Source organism: Rattus rattus, chromosome 5 (assembly GCF_011064425.1).
Source record: "Rattus rattus isolate New Zealand chromosome 5, Rrattus_CSIRO_v1, whole genome shotgun sequence".
NCBI lineage: Eukaryota > Metazoa > Chordata > Mammalia > Rodentia > Muridae > Rattus > Rattus rattus.
The window spans coordinates 155,415,459-155,437,295 of record NC_046158.1 but is presented as its reverse complement, the minus strand read 5'-3'; the positions used below and the strand labels follow the sequence as shown (position 1 = coordinate 155,437,295).

Below are 21,837 nucleotides of genomic sequence, written 5' to 3'. Positions count from 1 at the left end.
TTGACTTACCATTTATAGTTTTTTAAAACATGTTCACTAAATTTGTCAAATTTCAAGGGTCCACTCTCCACTTCTTGGCTTGTTATTACAATAGTCATGTATCGTTTTCTTTGCTTTATAGCATGTTTTGTGTCAGACATTCAAACACTAGCTTCTTTACTTTCCAAAATCCCCAACTTTAACCATGTCCTACTCTTGTTCAGAAAGCTATTTTGTTGCTGCTGTTGACTGCTTATTGAATTGAATAGAGACATAGAATGGCTTGCTATTAGGGTTTGTTTGTTTGGTTGGTTTTTTCTTTGCTTTTATTGGATATTTTCTTTATTTACATTTCAAATGTTATACCCTTTCCAAGTTTCCGCTTTGGAAAACTCCCATCCCTTCCACCCCCTGCCTCCATAAGGGTGCTCCCCTACCCACCCACCTACTCCCTCCTGCCTCCCTACCCTGGCATTCCCCTACAGTGGGGCATTGAGCCTTTACAAGACCAAGGGCCTCTCCTCCCATTGATGCCTAATAAGGCCATCCTCTGCTACATATGTGGCTGAAGCCATGGGTTGTTCCTTGATTGCTCTGGTTGGTGGTTTAGTCCCTGGGAGCTCTGGGGTGTCTGGTTGGTTGATATTGTTCTTCCTATGGGGTTGAAAAAAAACCTTCAGCTACCTTAGTCCTTTATCTAAATCCTCCATTAGATTTAGATATGCTGTCAAACTGTCTTGCTGCAAGACAGTAGTCTAGTTGGGAGATGTTTTTTTTTTGGTTCTTTTTTTCGGAGCTGGGGACCGAACCCAGGGCCTTGTGCTTCCTAGGCAAGTGCTCTACCACTGAGCTAAATCCCCAACCCCGAGATGTTTTTACTTAGTCAATTCATTCTTTTTGGGGGAGGGGAAGAGGGATAACAATATTTTTTCTTTTTTTTTTTCTTTTTTATTCTTTAATCTTTTTTTTTTCTTACAGTCCAGCAGTCTTTATCCCCCTCCTGGTCCACCCTCTGACTGTCTGTTCCATATCTCATACCTCCTCCTCCCACCCTACCAGACCTCCCCACTCCCTGGGCCTCAAGTCTCTTGAGGGTTAAGTGTATCTTTTCTCACTGACTCAGATCCCAGCAGTCTTCTGCTGTATATGGGTTAGGGGCCTCATATCAGCTGGTGTATGCTGCCTGGTTGGTGGATCAATGTCTGATCAATCTCAGGGGTCCAGGTTAGTTTTAGACTGCTGGCCTTCCTATGGGGCTGCCTTCCTTCTCAATATCTTCAGCTTTTCCCTAATTCAACCACAGGGGTCATCAGTTTCTGTCCATTGGTTAGGTGTAAATATCTGCATCTTGCTCTCTTAGCTCCTTGTTAGTCCTCTTGGAAGGCAGCCATCCTAGGTTCCTCTTTGTAAGCACACAATAGCATCAGTAATAGTGTTAGACCTTGGGGCCTCCTCTTGAGCTGGATTCCAGTTTGGGCCTATCACTGGACCCCCTTTCCCTCAGGCTCTTCTCCGCTATTGACCCTGCAGTTCTTTCAGACAGGAACAATTTTGGGTCAGAGTTTTGGACTGTGGGTTGGCAACCCCATTACTCTACTTGATGCCCTGTTTTTCTACTGGATGTGGACTCTGTAAGTTCCTTCTCCCCACTGTAAAGATTTCATCTAAGGTCCCCTTGAGTCCTGAGAATCTCTCACCTCCCAGGTCTCTAGTACATTCTAGAGGGTTCCTCCACCTCCTACTTCCCAAGGTTGCCCATTTCCATATTTCTGTTGGACCTCAGGGCTTCAGTCCTGTCCCTCCCAAATACCGGATCATGTTCCCTTCTTTTCTTCCCTATCCCCTTTCCCACCGAGGTTCCCTGACTCCACATGATTGCTTTCTTCTTCCTCCCAAGTGGGATTGAGACATTCTCACTTGGGCACTTTGGCTTGTTAACCTTGAGTTCTGTGGACTGTATCCTGGGTATTCTGTACTTTTTTTTTCCCCTGGCCCTCTGGGCATCCCTCCTGCTTCATCCTATGCCTCATACTGCCTGCCCTTCCTTTTCTCCTTTCCCCTTAATCCACTTGGACTTGAGTTTTGTGCAAGGTGACAAATGTGGATCTATTTTCATTTTTCTACATTGAGACTGCCAGTTAGACCAACACCATTTATTGAAGATGCTTTCTTTTTTCCATTGTATATTCTTGGCTTTTTTGTCAAAGATCAAGTGTTCGTCATTGTGTGGTTTTTATTTCTGGGTCTTCAATTTTATTCCATTGATCAACATGTCTGATTCAGTCTTACTAAGGAAAATGTTACGAATACTAGATTTGTGTTAGTTGAATGTACAACTAGAAAATGTGTCACAATTCAGTTGCACATGTGCCTTATCTGATACAGCTAGTATCATGTTTAAATGTTTTTTATGTAAACCTCTTTCATGTTTTGGGAAAGGTTCAGAGAAAGAGTTACAGAAAACTGAAGACTGTTGTTAATGTTACTTCTGAATGTCCACTGTAAGTAAAGTTTCATAAGTGCTTGTTATTTGAAGAGACTGAATATTTTCTGTATGCAGTGGTGCTAACAACATTTATCTTTGTTTTTCACAGGAATGATGTATATAATTTCAGCTTGAATGGAGCCGATGAGCCTGTTATAAAACTTGGAGTAAGCTGGAAATCCACTGATGTTGTGCTTAGTTCTTCTGTAGTCACCCTGCAGCTATATGCATTTATGAGCATACATTTAAGATTCGTCTTGGGATAGATGTACTTTACAGTGTTTAAAATATGAAAGCTTTGTTTAGCAAGCATAAGTATATCTAGTTGGTTTTTCCTATTTTTTCAGTATAGAAAAATGAGTTAAATGGGGTTTCATAGTACCTTAGACTTGCTCTTTAAAGAAAACTGTAATTTGTTTAAATGAATTAATAAGAAACTCAGAATCATCAGTGGGTTGTTGTGCCCCATTAAAAAAGAAACCAAAATGCTTCCCTTGTTATTTAACATTTTCTCCCTATTTCTTACACCTTCCTCTGTCTGTTTTATAAGTCTGAATCCTTGCCTACCTGAAGGTTGTCTTGTAAATCTCTCCTTGGTTTGTCTCTCTGAGTGTCTATGTGCCCTAACAAAAATGATGTTTTGTCTGTGTCTATTTGAACAGCCCAGAAAGCATCCTATTGGGAAAGGAATGATGGCTGCTTACAGAGAGAAATCTGAAACCAAGTTTGACATTTTTATCAAGAGATAGCCACATACTGTGTTCAGTGTTTTGGAAGATGTTTATAAGACTGCTTTCAGCCTCTTATTTTTTCTGTCTTTATCAAATGATTATTAGAGTACTTGTGCATTTATTCTGAGTCGGGGCATGGAAGAGTGCATAATTTAAGATTACAGATTAAGTATGGTAGCAGGTTGTAAAAGTTGATTACATGGGAAATCTAAGGCAAGTAAAGTTGTTTTCTTAAAGGGAAGTTAAAAAAAGATTGAGTAAATTGTAGATGAGCAGTCTTAAGTGACATCAACATGTGTTATTTACTATAGGAGAAAGGTCCAGCAAAAGTTCTAGTCTCTGAGAATATGAAAGATTTTTACCATAAAGCATTGTCACAAGAAAAATACTGGTCCTTACTGTGATAAACATACTCTGATTTTCTTTACTCTCAGTCTACTTTTACTGTAATTGTTTAGTTTTAAACAACAAATACTATGGAAGGCTGATTTTAATGAGCAATTCTTATTCTCAGAAATGAAAGAAACTAGATTTTGATCATTTTTCCTTTGCATTTCTCTCATTTTTGATATGTCTTATTTTTTCTTTGTTCTGTTTATTTTCTGTTTAGATCCAAGAATTTCAAGCTACAACTAGAGAAGCTAGTATGGATAATTCAATAAAATTGTAAGTTTTTTAAAATTATAATTCAATAGATCACATTCTATTTAGCTCCATATACTTTCTTTTAAATAATGGTCTCTCTTAATCCCGTCTGAATTTTTGACATATGAAAGGACTGTCATGATTTACCCTAGCTGTGACTACTACATCAGCACTTAATTTTTAAATTGAATGTATAAAGGATAATTGGTAATTTGAATATTATGGCTTTGATATAGAGTTGAAAATTTAGTCCTTTATCCAAACTCATTTTTTAAAACTGAGCTCAGAAAGGATTAATAATTACCCAGCTAATGCTAAAACTAGTGAAAGTTAAATCTGAAATCTTAGTAATTTTCCAGTTTGTTCTGTTAGAAAAAACAAAATGTGATGCATGTTTAAAATTAATGTGTACTTTTGTTCCTCCAGGGTAGATGTAAGGAATCGTGATGAACATGACCTTTCTCTCAAAACAAAAGATGAAAAAGTAAGCTGCACCATGTACTGTAATGTAATATGATATAATGTGATGTGATGTAATGTAATGTAATGTGCCAATTAAACCAGTGTCTCCTGTGCTGCCGTGGGACTCAGTGCAGTGACTCCTGGTCCTGGTACTCTTCACAGATGTGAGTTTAGTTCTCAGCACCTGCACTGGGCAGGTCACAAACCATCTGTAACTTCAGTTCCATTGGATCTGATGTCCTCTTCTGCTCTCTGCATATAATTACATACATGTGGCTTAATACACACAGACACACACATATCACGCAAATGAAACCTTTAAAAGAGTATTTATTTTAAACATTTTAATACTTGAGACTACTGAACTAGAGAATACATGCTAATGCTTAAAAATAACTTTCAGGACCTTCAAGGGGATAGCTCAGAGATTTGGAGTACACTGGCTGCTCTTCCAGAGGACCCAAATTTAATTCCCAGCACCTACATGGCTTCCCACAGCCATCTGTCATTCCAGTTCCACCTCCATGTGTGCAGGCAAACAGTTCACAGTCAGATATGAGACTCTGTTACTATGTTTTGGCTCATAGATTGGATATTTTTTCTAAAGTGGGTAAGCACAACAATATATGTGTAGGGAATAATGGAGAGATTTTTGCTCTTCAAGGAACATGGCTAATTCTAGAGATAGCCATATGAAATTTTTAAAACCGAAATACAGATAGCTCTGTCAAATTTTCTTGGGTTAAGGATCTTTATTGTATATCACTTCCAGGACTACAAAATAAAAAGTAAAACAAGGGAATAATACAAGTATTATAGAGATAAAAAAATCCTACCTGTATAGTACTGTTGAAATTAGGACTTGCCATGAGGTGAGACTAGACCTAAAAGTGATGTGCAGTGTGCTCCTGCTTCATCTGCTTAACTTTCCTAATGCACTGTCAAAGAAGTTGTCATTGTCTTTTGAGAAGTGATCTGAAGTTTTCATGGATGTAAAATCATGTGAGTTGTCGATACAACCCTTCAGATGGCTTTGATTCTGGTATTTGATGCCTTCATGGAGGGAATTTGAGAGGTTAACAAATGGAGGTGTGTACACATGAGTCAGAATGACACTGAATGGTGGCATCCAGTTTATCATAGTGGGTTTCCATTCTGGAAAAAACTCAAGGGATCCTTAGAAAAAAACAAAAACAACATACCCAATAAACAGGAGTAAAGGAAGCAAAATGGCAGTGTGAATTTGGGGCTAAGGGTTTTCTATCTTTAAATCCTGAAGGTGAGGAAGAAACAAATCAACATTTATCTTTATTTGTAGATGCTTGAGAATACCTTTCAAGTCCTGAATCTAGAGCACAAAAGATGGTGGTGATTAAGAAAAGTAGCATTGAAAAGTCTGAGTCTAGAGTCTCCAAAGCAGGAATCCTCAGGCCATAGCCTGTTAACAGTGAGCTAGTCCAAGTGTTAATAAAGGTTTAGTCCTCAAACTCACTTCTCCACCTGCAAAACTTATATAGTAGAAAAGCCAAACTAAATAAAGTTGGACTTCTTTTCCTTCTAAATTTGCATATGACATTGATAGCTTCATGCTTTCAAAATTAAATGCCAAGACTTAACCCATCAATAAATACAGTGAAAGAATGTAGTTCAAATTTCTCTTCACGTATTCACGTCTAATCAAACTAGTGTGAATGCACTGGATAAGAGTGGGTGTGGAAACATTGAAAAGGGACAAAATAGAAGAGGAACCTGAAGCTGGAAGCCATGCTGGATCAAAGGTTAGTTACATGACCTGCATAACAGCAAGAAAAGGACAAAGAGAAACATAAAATGAAGTTACCAAGAGAGCAGCAATGCCTTGATGTTTTTCCAACAGATTCTTTAGTCTTCACCCTTCCGAGAGACTTAACACTGTGTATAGTTCACTTGTTCTAAATGCAGATTACTACAGATAGGATGGACATACAGTGAGACCCGTTTTCCCTTAACTGGGAATGAAACGGGGGAATTTCAAGTTAGGAACAGTTACCAAAGTGGTATAATCTAGCTTGGAAAATGGCGCCTTGAAAACCTTGATGGCATAGCCAATCCTACAACAGTTTTGGAACTTTTCATATGATGTGTTTCTCAGACAGTTTAGTGTGAGGATAAGCTAGAAAATGGTCAATTATGTCACTAAATGTACCCCATCAGAAGATGACTTGGGCAAGACTTCAAGATGAGGAAATCAAGACTGCTGTGTTGGGCTGTGCTGAGCACTCTCTACATAAGTGGATGCTATGAAAATGAGAACTTGACTTAACCTGGCATTTAACTAACCATGGACAATATGAGAAAAATTCCATTTGTTGATAAATCATGGAATGTTTTTAAAAATTATACCTAAGAATATACCAACAGTGGTAGAACTTTTGCCTAGCATATAAAAAGCCCTGAGTTTGAGCCCTCACCAATCTGGAATGACAGCAACAAAATTGGCAAAACTCAACCAACATTTAGTTTATTCTTTGGAGTATGTAAAAGCTTGCCTTACTATGTATGCCACATACTAAGACATGTTTTTTGATTTTCTTTCTATAGATATTAAGTCATGAGAAGAAAACTCTCTTCAGTGACACTGAAACAGAATGTGGTTGGGATGACAGCAAGACTGACATTAGCTGGCTAAGGAAACCAAAATCAAAAAGACTAATGGATTATAGTAGAAATAAAAACACAAAAAAATGTAAAAGTATAAAATCAAGTAAGAAATTACATTTTAGATTATGTTGCAAATAATTTATTTCAGTTATATAAAATGCTCTGGGCCTTGTAAATTAAATTCATATTTACTTTAAGGAAATCAGCTTTTATTTCAAGATTAAAAAATGGCCAGTCAAAGGAGGATTGGCTTAGAAAGAAGTTAAAATAGATGTGAATTTTGGCATGTGTTTAGAAATATTGGGTGAATTTTGCAAAAGGTGTAAGAGTCCAACCAGATGCATGAAGAAGCAGAATTATATGTAAGACAAGTATAAAATAGTATAGTATGGTCAATGAATTAAGAGTTGTTATAGCTAGAATACATAATATTTATCACAAAATAGTGAAAGATGAGGCTAGATCTGGTCTGAGTTTGGACTTGAAGCAGCGTGTTTAGAAGAAGCTTTGGAGAAATGTAAGATGCAAATGCTTTCCTAGAGGCTACTGTTAAAGAAACTTATTTAAAACATGAATGTCAGGAATCTCAGTGTGGTGGTAGGGGTTTTAAATATTGTAGTCAATAAATACTTACAAAATTCTTCTATGAAAATTATTTTGTTACAGTGTTGGATGGTAAGCTTAATAAGTATGAACTGGTTTATTGACTATATTAGAAGACTCTTGTAAATAAGCTTTGCTTCCATGGCTTTGATAATCTCACTTTTAGCTCTGAAAGAAATAAAAAAAGATGGCATATAATGTGTTTGGAAGCCAAGAAGCAAGTGGGACTAAAACTGTTGTCAGTAGTATGGCTAAGTCCAAGGAAAGTGATGGTGTACAAACTAAAGCAATCATAGGTTGTCATACAGGATATACTAGTTTAAGAAGTTTGGTGTCTGATTAGAACACATACTTAAAGTGAATTTTTTAAGCAAGTGAATAGGAACAGATTTCAGCAAAATGATTAGCATAAAGATCATTAGGGGGGGTGAAGAGAACATGTAGATTCAGCTTTACCCAAAGGCACCTCAAGTTAAAGATGGATTCATGGAAGATGATATTCTTTAAAAGCTTGGTAATATATAAAGGGAGACAGGAAATTTACACTATATCAAACACTAATGAGTTACCATTTTGAATATTTAAGTTTTTGAATGAATCTAAAGATTTATTTCTTATCATGATGAACAAAGTGTAGGGAAAGGGCATGCCCCCAAAGTAGCCTGACAATCCTGAAGACCACATTCTCCAGCAGAAAAACTGAGATTAAGGGTCCCTGTGTCATGGTGGCTTGACATCATGTAAAGCAGGGAAGCTTATTAAATACGTAAAAATACTAAAGGTGAGGGGCGTGTTATTTTATGATTTTAAATTTATACTTCCAAGAATGTTTTGAAAATTTTATTGGTTGAAAATTTTAATCTTATTTTCCTGAATTGCAGGGTCATCCATGGAAAAGGGACAGCCAAGATCCACAGTGGTAACTGAGAGATAATGTACCTTTCAATGTCTGTTCTAACAATAATGTGCCACGCCTCCATACCTGATCCTTGGTCCTGACTTTGCATTATTTTCTCTCATTTTTATCTTTAATCAGTGTCTGCATTTTGAATGTATTTAATTCTGGTTCTAGATGTGTGCAGCTGTATACATGTGCACACTCATATTTAAATTTGAAGAAAATTGGTCATCTTAGATATTGCCTGGTGGGAATAAAACAGTGATAGATGATAGGAATGGCAACAGAAAATGCAACCACTTAAGATTTCTAATCAAGAATTATTTAATTCCTACATATTTTATATATAATTGTCATTGCACCATTTTTATAGCAAATAGTTTATATTTCAGATACATCTGTAACTAATGTTACAATATTCAGAAACTTTTCCCCTAAAGGTACTCAATAAAAACATTGCGAAAAATGATTATGAAGTAATTGTAGATGGGAGAACCAGACTTCCACGAAGAGCAACAAAAACAAAAAAAAATTACAAAGATCTCTCAACTTCAGGATCAGAATCAGAGAGTGAAAAGGAAATTTCATATTTGTTTAAAGATAAACTACCAACAAAGGTAAATAAATACAATTAAAATCGATAATTTCTAAATTTAGTTTTCTTATACTAAATATTTCATTTATATTCAAATAGTGCCTATAATATGCATGTTGCTAGTTTTCGCAACTTTACAGATTTACCTTAAAATTTGATATGTAGATGGTTAATTACTGTGAGTACTCTCATTTTTTTAAGCTCAAGTGAGAATCTGAGGCTTAAGATATAAAAATCGACATATTGAGGAGTGGTGGAGAGAATTTGAGCCCAGATGTCTGATGCTAAAGATCAGACTTTAACAACTAACACTATGTTGATCTTAACCCATTACACCACCATTTCCTCTTGTTTGTTTGTGTTCTTGTTACGACTTAAAGACATTATGACATAATTGTTTAAACTGATTAACATGACTGCTCCAAGGTATAGTTAAGTGGAAGGATTTTGTTATAGATATTAGAGGAAAGTATAGCCAGATGCATCTGGATGAATCCAACTTGGGGGAGGGGGAAGTATTAGGTTGAACAAAGCCAGCAGACTGGACATGACCATGAGAGGAGGTAGGGAAAGGGATGAAGACAAGGAGTTGTGAGGGCAAAGAAGACTAAGAGAGCACAAAAGAGGAGACTGAGAGCGAGCATAGCCAAAATAGCAGGGTTAAAAGGAAAAGCTGGGGTTGGGGAAAGTTCTGAACTGGAGAGGTTTAGGGTAAGGAGTGGGAGGAGAGAAACCAGGATGCCAGCATGAACTCTGAAATGTGTAATAGGTACATTTCAGGCCAGCATGCTAATAGGCACCATCAATAGCTATTTGTCTCTTTGCCCCAGTGATAGGGAATCTGTCTACTTGGTATAGAGGAAACGGTTTCCTGAAGAATGCTGGCTTTTGTCTAACCCTCAGAATTTGAAGAAGTGAAGTTTCCTTTGGATCTGACAATAATCGCCATATTTTCTGTTACTTCTTGCTTTAATGTTATACTGACCATCTAATATGTCTTTCTAAGCCATTCATCTCATTCATTTTAAAATGTCTTTTCAAGCTCTTGCCCAGAACTATAATAAATTCTCTATTACTTTTTACTCTAAGTAAAGACCCGGGTTTCTCAAGTGTATTTGATTTGATCCACAGCCTTATTCATGTATGTCTCCCTTTATCATACTGGTACACAGATTTCTTAGGGTTCCAAGCACCACGTAATTAAGGAATTCTGTTTTCTCTAAATTGGATACCTAAAGTTTCTCTAAACTTTGAATCCTTAACAATATTCTATTTGTAGACAATTATAGTCCGAGTATTCAATATATTTTCCTAGTACACTGGGGTATATTTTTGCTAATATCTAAGTTCATGTTATGCTATAGTAATAAGTCAATCAATGTTGTAGTGTAACTTATGGGTCCAACTATTGAAGTGTATTTGAGCATAATTTGAAGTTACTGGTGCATTTAGGAGGAGACTGTCCATTCCAGCGCCCAAACAAAGAAACTGCCCAAGAAACAACAGGAAGTCTTCAATACAGCAGCACTGAAAGGACAGCCTTCAGAAGAACAGAAAAATTCATCTACGCTTAGAAATGGGAGAGAAGACAGTCTGTACTTGTCTTCTGCATCTGTGTCTGGGAGCTCGTCATCTGTGGAAGTGATGAGATGTCAGTGTTTCTTCATTTCCCTTGCATTTTACAAGAGTACTTAATGGTTTCTTTTTGTGAGTCTATGAAAATATTTAAAGACTAATTTTGTGATATTTGAGATAGGAACTAAAAAGTTCATTTTAAACTAGTTAAGTGCTAATAATTTGGGGTTCTTTTGTTGTTGTTTTATTGCTAACTTGACAACATAATAGAATATCCAAAGTTTTCATATTAAGATGTTAAAAATAAAATGATTCAATGTGAAAATATTTAACATTCATAAACTATAAATATGAAGATGTAACAACATAATTTTAATATACTTAAGCTAAAATATTTATTAACATAAGAATATGGGATCCTTTATACAATAAACTGACAAAAATCTAAGGAATATTGTGGTGATTCTGTAAACTCAGAGATTATCTTCAGAAACAGGTTTTTGCTATTTAAAATAATTGGTAATGAAAATTCATGTTCTTAGAGCTTTAACTTATGTCTTTCAGTTACAAAAACTAAGTTCCTGTGAAGCTATTTTAAAGCAATCCCAAATATGAATAATTTCAGTTAAATTCAAGACTTAACATATCTCTTTCCCCTAAAGTAACTGCAAGGTCCTTGGATTTTTCCCAATGCTCAGAATCAGCATCACATTAGATAAGCTAAAGACAGATGCACACACCTTGATTGAGCTAAAAACTAAGAATTGGTTTATATTAAAGCTTACATCCTCTTTTTTTTAAAAAAAAAAATGTGCATGTATCATGTAAGTGTCCATGTAGAATGTTCCCAAGCTCTTTAAGAAAGTGGGTCTCACTGATAACCTGGGCCCACCAAATAGAATTTCTAGCTGGCTGAGATGCTCCAGAGAGTCAACTCCCAGGCTTGTGAATTACACATTTCACCACATCTGGCTGTTTATGTGGGTCCAGGGAATGAACTCAGGTCCTAATGGGTTTATGCAGCAAGCACTTTACTGACTAAGCTGTCTTCCCCAGATTTACTGTCCTCATTTTTAGTAAGTGACTTAAATCAACTTTGTAAAACTTCTCTTACTTTATAGCAGTTACTATGTTAAGATATTTAACGTAACACGTAAGTTGATCATTATATTTAATCTCATACTGTAAATATTTTTGTCTAAATTATTTTGAAAGTTCTGAATTTTCAACTGGGCATTTTTGAGAGTTTTAGTATTTCAAATATAGTTGGTATCTTTTAAAATACACTTAATCCTTGAGGATTTGATAAATTATTAAATCTGTCATGCCCATTCTAGAGCAAGCATGAACAATAATACTGTTTTGTCTCTTTATGTTTCTGGGAAATCTAGGTACAGAGAAAATAACAGAAAGGGATTTTACTCAGGATTATGACTACATCACAAAGTCTCTTTCACCATATCCAAAAGCTGCATCACCTGAATTCTTAAACAGAAGCAATAGAGTGGTAGGTCATGGAAAATCACCAAGAATTAGTGAGACCAGTGCAGTATGTGTGAGAAAGAGTTGCTCACCTGCTTCAGGACTGCCCTTTTCGGTAAGAATGTAATTTTCTTTTATCATATGGATCTGAAAGTGGTAAGTAACTTGCTAGTAGTTTACCAAATATGTGTTGCATATATATTATTCAGTGTTTATATAACCTGTAATAAGTTTTAGCTGTTAAATTCATAAGTTGACAAAATTGGAAAGATTGTAGTTGAAAACCATGTTGCTCAACTGTTTAGTTGCATAAGGAGCTTTAAAACTCAATACGTACTAACCATTGCTTATAATAAAATAGTAGTAATGACTGTTTAGGGCTTGACGGTGTCACTTAGAGCACTTGTCTAGCATGAATGAGGAACTAGAATACAGTACCATCACTAAAAGAAAAGCACAGTACCTACTGAGCACACTTGTATCAGAGAACTTAAACACCTGCTGATAGGATGCACCAGCTGACCTACTGCTTTCAGTTGAGTGTTTTCTATTTCTAGATGATTTTAAGCCCCCCAAACCCTTACTTTTCCCAACCAGTAGTCTTACAGGGGATATTTTGCAAACAAAATCTTAGGTTAAACTGTCAGTGTGCTAAACAATTCAAAGTAGTGCTATGCTTTTTAAAGCAAATGTAGGAGAAAGCCCTGCTCTACTTTATCAGCCCTCCTCTTTGCAAGACTCATTTTTCTACAAATCCCAGTAGCTAGTATCCTGTTAGATTCTATCATGTTTCCTTGCATCCTTTAAACCCTTCACATGGCACTTTGTAAATGTCTATGTACGTCTAGTTAATTCTAACCTCCTTAATCACCTATGATGCTTTCTATTCTGATGCAAGTTTAGTTTGCTACATACTCACTTGCAGGGAACTAAGGCAGTCACTGCCCCTTTCCCATAGTTCCAGTTGTATTCTAGCTGATGTTTTTGTCTTTGAATTTTTCTGGTTCTTTGCATTAATGAGAAATTTTGAGATATCCAATGAATTAATTGTTTTGTTTTTATGGCACTAGGGGTTGAATCCAATACTTCCTACACACTAGATAAGCATTGTTCACCACACCAGCTACATCTCTAGTCCTATTTATGTTTTCCAACTTGTAAATGGAATTGTTGATTTATATTAAAGTTTACTGGAAGTTTTTTTTTTGGTGGGAGGGGTCAGGATTTGAAAGAGGGTCTCACTCTGTCTGTAGCACGAGCTGTCCTTGAACTCACTTGGTAGACCAGGCTGGCCTCAGACTTGGAGATACCTGTTTCTGCCTCCCAAGTGCAGGAATTAAAGGTGTGTCACACTATACCCAGCCTTTCCAGGAGTTCTTTATATGGGTTTGGATATTGTTCCTATATCGGCTACATGTCATTATATTGTTCACTTGCTGGAATCCAGAACTCCGGTCTGACAGATGATTTTAATAAAGTTTCTTATCATCAGAGTGTTTCAGACTGTAATGGGTATACTTGATACATACCTGTAGTCTCAGCACTCAAGTGAAGGTAGAAAGATTGAAATATCAGGGCCAACCTGCACTGTATTAGTAAGACCTAATTCTTCCTTAATCTATTGCCCTTTAATGTGAAAATGAAATTTTTGATTTAAGCTTTTAGGTGTCAGTCTTTCCAGAATTTCCTATGAATAATTAAAGTTTCCCACTTACAATGTTTACATTAACTATAACTCAAGGCTTACTCTTGTTGATCATGTGAGTCTGGCTATCAGTGCTAATACTACATTGCTTTAGTTTTACCCTTGCTAGGTGTTACACACACACACACACACACACACACACACACACACACACACACACACACACACACACACACACACACACGCACATCCCAGTTTATATTTCTGGAGTTTTAAAGGCTTTTTGTTTTTTTGTGTTATGACAAAAAGCCAAGAAGTAAGTGCTTTGGTCTTGTCTAAAAAAAAATTAATGATTTTTGTATTTTGAGTGATCTTACTTAATTCTCTAATTCCCTAAATTGTCATAGTTTTTTCTGTAGAGTTATATTAAATAAAGTATTACAATTTTTGCATTATATAATCAATTCTTATACTTTCATTTTATTTTCTTGTTAAAGTCACTTGGCCCCTGAGGGTTAGAAGCCATGCTAGCAGGCATCTTTGCTCATGGGCTTTGCTAGATATCCGCTGTTGAATTAATTAATGTAACATTTAAGAGGGCTCTGAATTTTACTATTGAGGTGATGCTCTAAAATTATAAGTTGTTTCCTGTTTTACTTAGCTTTTTTCTTGTTTTAAGCAGGTATCTAACTTTCTTTGAGTTTCTGTATGTCTTATTCATTCATAGCCCAGACACACAACCAAGAATAATTCTGTTATGAATAGAAAAAATACAAATTCAGTGATAAATAATCAAAGAACCCAACATTGTAACAGCTATTCAGATGTAAGCAGTAACAGTTCAGAGAAACTTTATATGGAACCCGAATCTCCGGATAGCTGTGAAAACCATGTGCAAAGCAAGAGAGAGGTAACGTGCCAACTCACATTGCTAGTCTTCAGTTGGAATCATAATGAAAAAATCAATTCTTTTTCAGTTTCTGTGAGTGGAGAATCTGATATCTAACATGTAGAATGATTTAGTCATGGGAAAAAAATCAAAACTTTTAAGATGAGTACAGGAAGGTCTTAAAATAGTAAGGATATAGGGGCAAAATCCCTGAGTTTACATATTTATAAGACTTTCTGATTTCATGACTACATAGAAATCTGATTGACTGAACTTCTTGTTAGCATGAAACTCCATTGGACGATCAGTAAAGATATGTTGCCTGTATAATATGGAAGATGAAAATAAACTGTTGTATCTTGAAGGGGAACTAGGATTTGAGCTGTCCTTAACTGGCTAGAAGAGCACATCAATTAAAAAAGAAAGAATAGTAATCTAAGTAAAGTTATGCAAATTTGTATTCAAATGGTAAAACACGAGTTTAAATGTGAAAAATGTCACTTTAAAAGAAATTTTCTGTGTCTCCATATTTACTCAAAATGAAGACACTAATAACAAGAAGTTGAAAATTGGAAATGTCAAAAAAATGTCAAGTAAAAACCATTAGCACGAGGTTGATGTTAATTTATCATAAATATTATTTTTGCAGTAGTCTTTAAATGAAAATAAAGATATAAGATGCTGTGAAAAGAATTTGACAACATTTGAAATCTGTTGGCTTGGGAGTTTGATAAAGAATAGTCAAAGATGAATCTAAGTGTTTATAGTACTCGTCTAATTTCTAATATTTATTTTAGGAAAATCATGCAGCCTCTCCATTATCATTGTCTAGTGAAAAAATAGAGAAAATATGGTTTGACATGCCCAATGACAATACTCATGTATCAGGTTTGTAGACATAGTCTTGCTTTTTCAAGATTTACTTTAGCCAGGTGGGAGGCAGAGGCAAGTGGATTTCTGAGTTCAAGCCTGGTCTACAGAGTGAGTTCTAGGACAGTCAGGGCTACACAGAGAAGCCCTGCCTGAAAATACATACATACATACATACATACATACATACATACATACATACATACATACATACATAGTGTTCCGTGTGTGTGTGTGTGTGTGTGTGTGTGTGTGTGTGTGTGTGTGTGTGTATACTCCATGTGCGTACAATGCCCAGAAGAAGTGTCTGGTATGCTGGGACTGAAATTAAAGACAATTGTAATCCACTGTATAGGTGCTAAGAACTGAGCCTGGATCCTCTATAAAGAGTAGCAAGTATTCTCAACTACTAAGACATCTTTCTAGCCACAGCCTTGCTTTTAAAGTAATTACTAATTATTTAAAAGTCACACCTAAATGAATTCTACATTTCAAGTCCTATCAATTTCAAGTCATTATTCAATTTTGTTATAAAAAATATAAAGTTGTGTACTTTAACATAGTTGTTTTTAAGCTTTTATGTTTAAAGCAATAGAATAGTAGATATGTTGCGTCTGTTGTAGCACTATTTTCTTTAACTGTTTAAGGTCCCAGTCAACGTGGTAGCAAAAGGCGGATGTACCTAGAAGAAGATGAGCTAAGTAATCCCAGTGAAGCAGAAGTGCAAGAGGCAGAAGAAAGGGAACATTTGGTTTCCAAAAAACTATGTCAAAAGGAACATTTCGATCAGCACACTTCTGAAAGTAAGCACATCAAAAATTTGTCAAACTCCAGTTATTTACAGGGTAGTTTCTTAGAGTTTGGATGACTTCAATGAAACAGTCCTTTGTAATAATAGCTTTGGGTGAGTCTAAGATGGATATAGACTTTTATTACAAATTTGACTTTCTGTAAAAGTTGTAGCCTGGGTCTTAAATATTCTGATTTCATGTCTTACATTTCATGAAATCTTACTGAAAAATGAATTATCTGAAGTGTTAGTTTGCCACTAAATACTCTTCAGGTACTTCTGCTTTTTTGTTGTTGTTGTTTTGATACAAGATTTCTCTGTGTAGCCCAGAATGAGCTCTGTAGACCAGGCTGGACTTGAACTCATAGATCCACCTTCCTCTGCCTCCTGAGTGCTGAGATTAAAGGTGTGAGCCACTACTACCCAGCTACTTCTACCTTATTAAAGGATCAAATTTAAAAGTGCCAAATGTTGCACCTTAGTTGTCGTTTGTGCCTCAATAGCCCTATCAAACGGCTCTGTGACAAAGATTTCACTTTTAATAAAAATGAAAAAACTCTGCTTTGGATTTAAACACCCATAAAATATGAAGAATAATTTTGTTCTCAGTTTAATGAGACAAGGATAAACTTTGTAGTAATGCATATATTAGTGTTAGCTCATTGTTTTCATTTCTTAATGTCTAAAATTACAGCTTCCTTATCAACACCAGAGTTTTCTGTTCCTAAGGACTGGCAACAGGAGTTACAAGGTGCTGGGATGTTTTATGATAACATCAACTCAGATTATAAAAGGAAAACTGACGTGAGTTACCTCCTAAGCACACGATACCATATACACTGTAGTTAATAGATGGATTGTCTGATCCTTAGCCAACAAAAGTGGGATATACATGAGTCAGAATTTGCATATGTGCTAAATTGGAATGATTATCAGATGAAAGACACCTCTCTCATTTCTAAAATAAATCTCTCAAAAATTCTTTCTTTTCTGTTCAGTTTGTCTTTGCAGTGTTTAGGTATTTAACTTTTTTGTTTTTGTGTGAGTGAGGTGTACATGCATACATTTTGCAGATTGGTTCATGTGCATACATATGTGCTTGTGGAGGCCAAAGGCCTACTATATTAGGTGTCTTCAATTCTTCTTTACCTTCCTTATTGATTATTTGACAAGAAGTGATCTCTCAATGAAGGTACAATTTGTTTACTCAGATATATTGTACTGGCTGACTAGAAAGCCCCAGATATACTGTTTCCACCTCCCCAGATCTGGCTTTACAAGTACATATTCCTGCACCTCGCTTTTTATGTGGATGCTGGGTATCTGAACTAGGATCTTCATGCTTGCATGATGAGCATTTTACAGATAGTTATGTCTTCATCCTCTTTAGACATTTTAACTTAATCCAGAGGTTATCATTCATGGAGAGTAATGCATATACACTCCCAGCTTTCTTTCATCAGAACTATATTGTGCCTTAGTTTTTGAGGATCCAGTGAGATGATGTATACAAAGTACATCTTAAAACCATTGTTTACCTTTTGGTAATATTAGGTGGAAGATCACATTCTCTTGTGTCTTTATTTGAACTAATAATTAGTTCATTCTCTTCTTTGAACAATGATAAGTACAATTATTAGCCTGTTATCAACCTTATCTCTTGATTACCTTTTCCTTTTATCCAAAAATAAGATCTGACTTCTTTTAAGATTTATTCTATATATGAGTACACTGTCACTCAATCCAGACAGACCAGAAGAGGTCCTCGGATCCCAATACAGATGGTTGTGAGCCACCATGTGGCTGCTGGGATGGGAATTGAACTCAACACCTCTGGAAGAGCAGTCAGTGCTCTTAACTGCTGAACCATCTCTCCAGTCCCAAGATCTGAAACTTCTTAATCTTCATTTTCCCAAGGTCAAGAGAATCTGTAATTTTAAACTCTCTTATGTGTCTCTGGTAGGTGCAAGTCTTTTGTGAAGAATGGTAAGTTGTATTAAGCTGTACTCTTGAAAACAAAACTATTGTCAATAGCAATTTTTATAACTATCATAAATGTAGTAGTCTTTAAAACAATAGCAAACTGAACTGTATTCAAATCCTGGCCAACACACGTAGCTACTGCTAAGTCTAGTTCATTATAAAAAGTTGACTTTAAATAACTGCATCTCTAATTTTCTAAGTTTTTCTTAGTTGTTTGTGTGTTATGAAAATACTTTTTCATAATACAGTCTTGGTTAGGTTGTTATTTTATAAAGAAGTTTTAAGTTAAAAGTATTTTTCAGACACAACATAAAATCATGGATGATTTTACTACAAAGACATTGAAGTTGACTCAACAACATCTGTTGGCAATGGCCTGTCAAGCTCGGGGACACAGGTCTGTAGCACAAATCTGTCTGGTAAGCCTTGCGCACTGTGTGCTTATGAGCTCTGTGTCTTGTGGTTTAAAACTATCAATTTGCTCCTTTCTAATAGGGATGAAAATATTGACAAATTCCAAGTCACTCTCCTAGATGAGCTGGAAAAAGTTGAAAAAGACTCACAGACTTTACGAGACTTGGAGAAAGAGCTTGTGGTTTGTGTTTCTAAAAATTAAAAAAAAATTAATGTTTAAAATCTAAGTATAGGTCTTTAAAATTGTACAACACTGTGAGGGACTGTTGCAGGTCTGTTGATTAGTTGATTTGAATTGATTATTATTTAAAGCATAGTTCTATCTTAAGTCAGCTGCAGTTGAACTCTGAAATTTCCCACAAGTTTTTAATGAATAGCTTTGTTAATGTGGGAGACAGCTGAGAGATTTTTTTACTTGTAATACTTGTAATTTGAAGACGTGTATACTATATACAGTAGAAATCTTAGCCTATAACCAGTTTTTACTTAAATTTAGAGTAGAAATACATTAATTCTACTTTCAGGTTTTCATTTTTAATCATGTTAAAGTACAAGGATTTTTTTTGTACCTTAAAACTTAGGACATCGAAGAAAAGATAGTTCACAAGATGAGGACATTTCACCAAAGTGAGCGAGAAAGGTTAGTATGCTTTTTTTAATGGACAGACTGTACATTTGTAGATGAGACATAACATATGCTACACTATAACAGTGGAATATGAACAGCTATGTAAAAAGGTCATTCTCATTTTATTTATTAGGTTTCGTGCTTTGAAAACTTCATTGGATAAAAGTTTGCTTGTCTATAATTCTGTTTATGAAGAGAATGTTCTTACATCTGAGGTATAAATTTTCTATACTTAACTTGTAACCTTGCTAGTTAGTCTAACTTGCCTTTTTGTTGTGAAAATTTGATAAATTTCATAAGGGAAATATGTTGCTTGCAGATGTGTTTGATGAAAGCAAACATGAAAATGCTACAAGACAAGCTACTGAAGGAGATGGTGAGTGAGCTTAGTGGGCGCTTCCGTCTACTTACCTCGCTTTCGTGCCTTTTTCTGTCTGTTTTATAAAATAGGTTCTTGATCTTGAGCCCAGGCTGGCCTTAAATTTGTGATCCTCCTGCCTCAGTCTCCAGAATGCTCAGATTATAGACATGGACCATACATACTTTTTACGTTTTGTGTTTTGTTGTTGTTGTTGTTTTTTTTTAATGTGATATTTTTCCAAAAACTTTCCACACTTGTTTACTTCTATGGGGTTTTGTTTTGTTTTTAATGGGAAAAACAAAGGGTTTTTGTTATTTTCTTTTGGTTTTTTTTTTTTTTTTTTTTTTTTTTTTTTTTGGGTTTGGAGAAGGCAGATTTAACCTGACCTGGTGACTTTTTAGTTCTTTAAATTGTGGGGACCTTGTAAGAGTAGATGAGGGATGGATAAGGAATCCCTTCAGAGGAAACAGGTAATGGTTTGCAAAAACTAAGTGGAGACATGGCTTGTTTGCTCTGTTTAAAAAACACCCTGTACTTTAACTAAAGCCAAGCAACCCAGACTACTGAGTGGAAGAACTGTTACCTGGATTAGCAATGACACTTCATTGATTTGCATAAACAAACATAGTTGGGTTTTTAGAAGTCAAGTAGGCTACCAGCTACATTCTAGGATGAGGTGCTCTCCAGAGAGACACATGCCACTGTGTTACACAGACATGGTTAGGGGTTTTCTCAAAGTTTTTAGTACATAATAATAGTAACCTTTATGTACATAAAGTATTAAAGTACTTGTGAGATTTTACTGACATGCAGCACTCAGTGGTGTAGAGGCTGTGAGCTTACAGCTCACGGCTCTGAGCAAATAAGCTGCCTAAGTTTGTCCTCACTGAAAATTTTCCTAGAATAATTTTTTAACTCTTTCTTTAAAATTTTTTATGTGGAGTTTTGGAAGATTGCAAGTCTTTTCTCCAGTGTCATGAATATTGCTAATGATGGGAGAATCCTCTAATACCTCCATGCAGACCCTAAGAGAGTGGGTGAAATCAGCACTAATTGTATCTTTATGCAAATGGTTGTCTTTCCCCTTGGTCACAGCATGAAGAGGAACTTCTCAACATACGCAGAGGACTAGAGTCATTATTCAAGGATCATGAAGGAAACAATGCATGAAATCTGGCTGCTGTCAACACACTTTATCTGATTAGTTTTTGTGTATGAATGAAAAAATAATAAAGTAGCCTTGCAAATATGCATCTTCTCAGCACCTCTGTGCTTGTGTGCAAGAACCTCCCAACTCAATGTTAGAGATGAAAAACGTGACTCCAGAGGCCACTTGTGTGTCATATGAACTTTGGGTCATATTTTTACATTAACTATGTCTGTGAAAGTAGTGTCTGTACTAAAGTATTACATACGTGTATTTTAAAATTAATGCAGCTTTGGAATAAAATATACTGGAATTTGCATAATGGTTTATAAATATAAAAGTAGTAAAATATTAGCCATTCTTTGAAAGGGGGAAAGGCTCTGCTTTAAAATCTTTACTTGTTAGTACCTTCATACTTTGAGATATATACAGTTCCAGTGCACAGAAGTATTAAAGTGACCTAAAATTGTAGCTATTTCATAAAGATTTTACCACAGTATAGAAGTCTTAACTCGAAAGCAAGCTGCTTGCCAGTTCTTTCTAAGCTCCTGGTATTCACCTAATATTTTGTTAGATTATATTAATGCTTATTTTACTTGAGTAAGTACTATTATTGCATTTTATGAACCATGAATTACAAGCCACCTTCAATCAGACACTTGAAGGTAATACCAATCTGAAGGTGGTGGAGTATTTGACCAATACCAGCATTTACTATTATAGTGGTAACATAGTTTCTTAGTTAAGCACAAATACATTCTTGGTGTATTCAGTTGACATCAGCTAAGATTTTAAGATTTATGAAGAAAATGATGGGAGTTTCTAGTTCAAAAAAAGATATATTTATATTTTATTAGCCCTTAGATGAATTGTGTATATAGCAAAAACTTGCTAAGATTAATTTTGTAGCTCTTGTTTTATATTTGAAACATGGTCTGTAGACCTGTCTAAAAAATTCAAATTCAGTTCTGCCTTCAAACATTAAAGGCATGGGCCCCAACAACTAGCCTTCAAA

General features: G+C 35.5%; 1 protein-coding gene across 1 annotated transcript in view; it reads left to right on the top strand.

Annotated features, from left to right (window-relative positions):
- Window positions 1-21,139, top strand: part of Sycp2 (synaptonemal complex protein 2) — a 56,874-nt gene extending 35,735 nt beyond the window's left edge. The window contains exons 25-43 of the mRNA XM_032904911.1: window positions 2,419-2,480; window positions 2,574-2,631; window positions 3,806-3,861; window positions 4,267-4,324; window positions 6,883-7,045; window positions 8,427-8,464; window positions 8,884-9,060; window positions 10,491-10,689; window positions 12,005-12,210; window positions 14,468-14,650; window positions 15,427-15,517; window positions 16,147-16,302; window positions 16,984-17,093; window positions 18,575-18,669; window positions 18,768-18,867; window positions 19,268-19,326; window positions 19,448-19,529; window positions 19,634-19,690; window positions 20,771-21,139. Of these exons, the coding sequence (XP_032760802.1) occupies window positions 2,419-2,480; window positions 2,574-2,631; window positions 3,806-3,861; window positions 4,267-4,324; window positions 6,883-7,045; window positions 8,427-8,464; window positions 8,884-9,060; window positions 10,491-10,689; window positions 12,005-12,210; window positions 14,468-14,650; window positions 15,427-15,517; window positions 16,147-16,302; window positions 16,984-17,093; window positions 18,575-18,669; window positions 18,768-18,867; window positions 19,268-19,326; window positions 19,448-19,529; window positions 19,634-19,690; window positions 20,771-20,845 (2,025 nt within the window). The 3' untranslated portion in view covers window positions 20,846-21,139. The remainder of the gene's footprint in view (window positions 1-2,418; window positions 2,481-2,573; window positions 2,632-3,805; window positions 3,862-4,266; window positions 4,325-6,882; window positions 7,046-8,426; window positions 8,465-8,883; window positions 9,061-10,490; window positions 10,690-12,004; window positions 12,211-14,467; window positions 14,651-15,426; window positions 15,518-16,146; window positions 16,303-16,983; window positions 17,094-18,574; window positions 18,670-18,767; window positions 18,868-19,267; window positions 19,327-19,447; window positions 19,530-19,633; window positions 19,691-20,770) is intronic.
- Window positions 21,140-21,837: the final 698 nt, after the last annotated feature.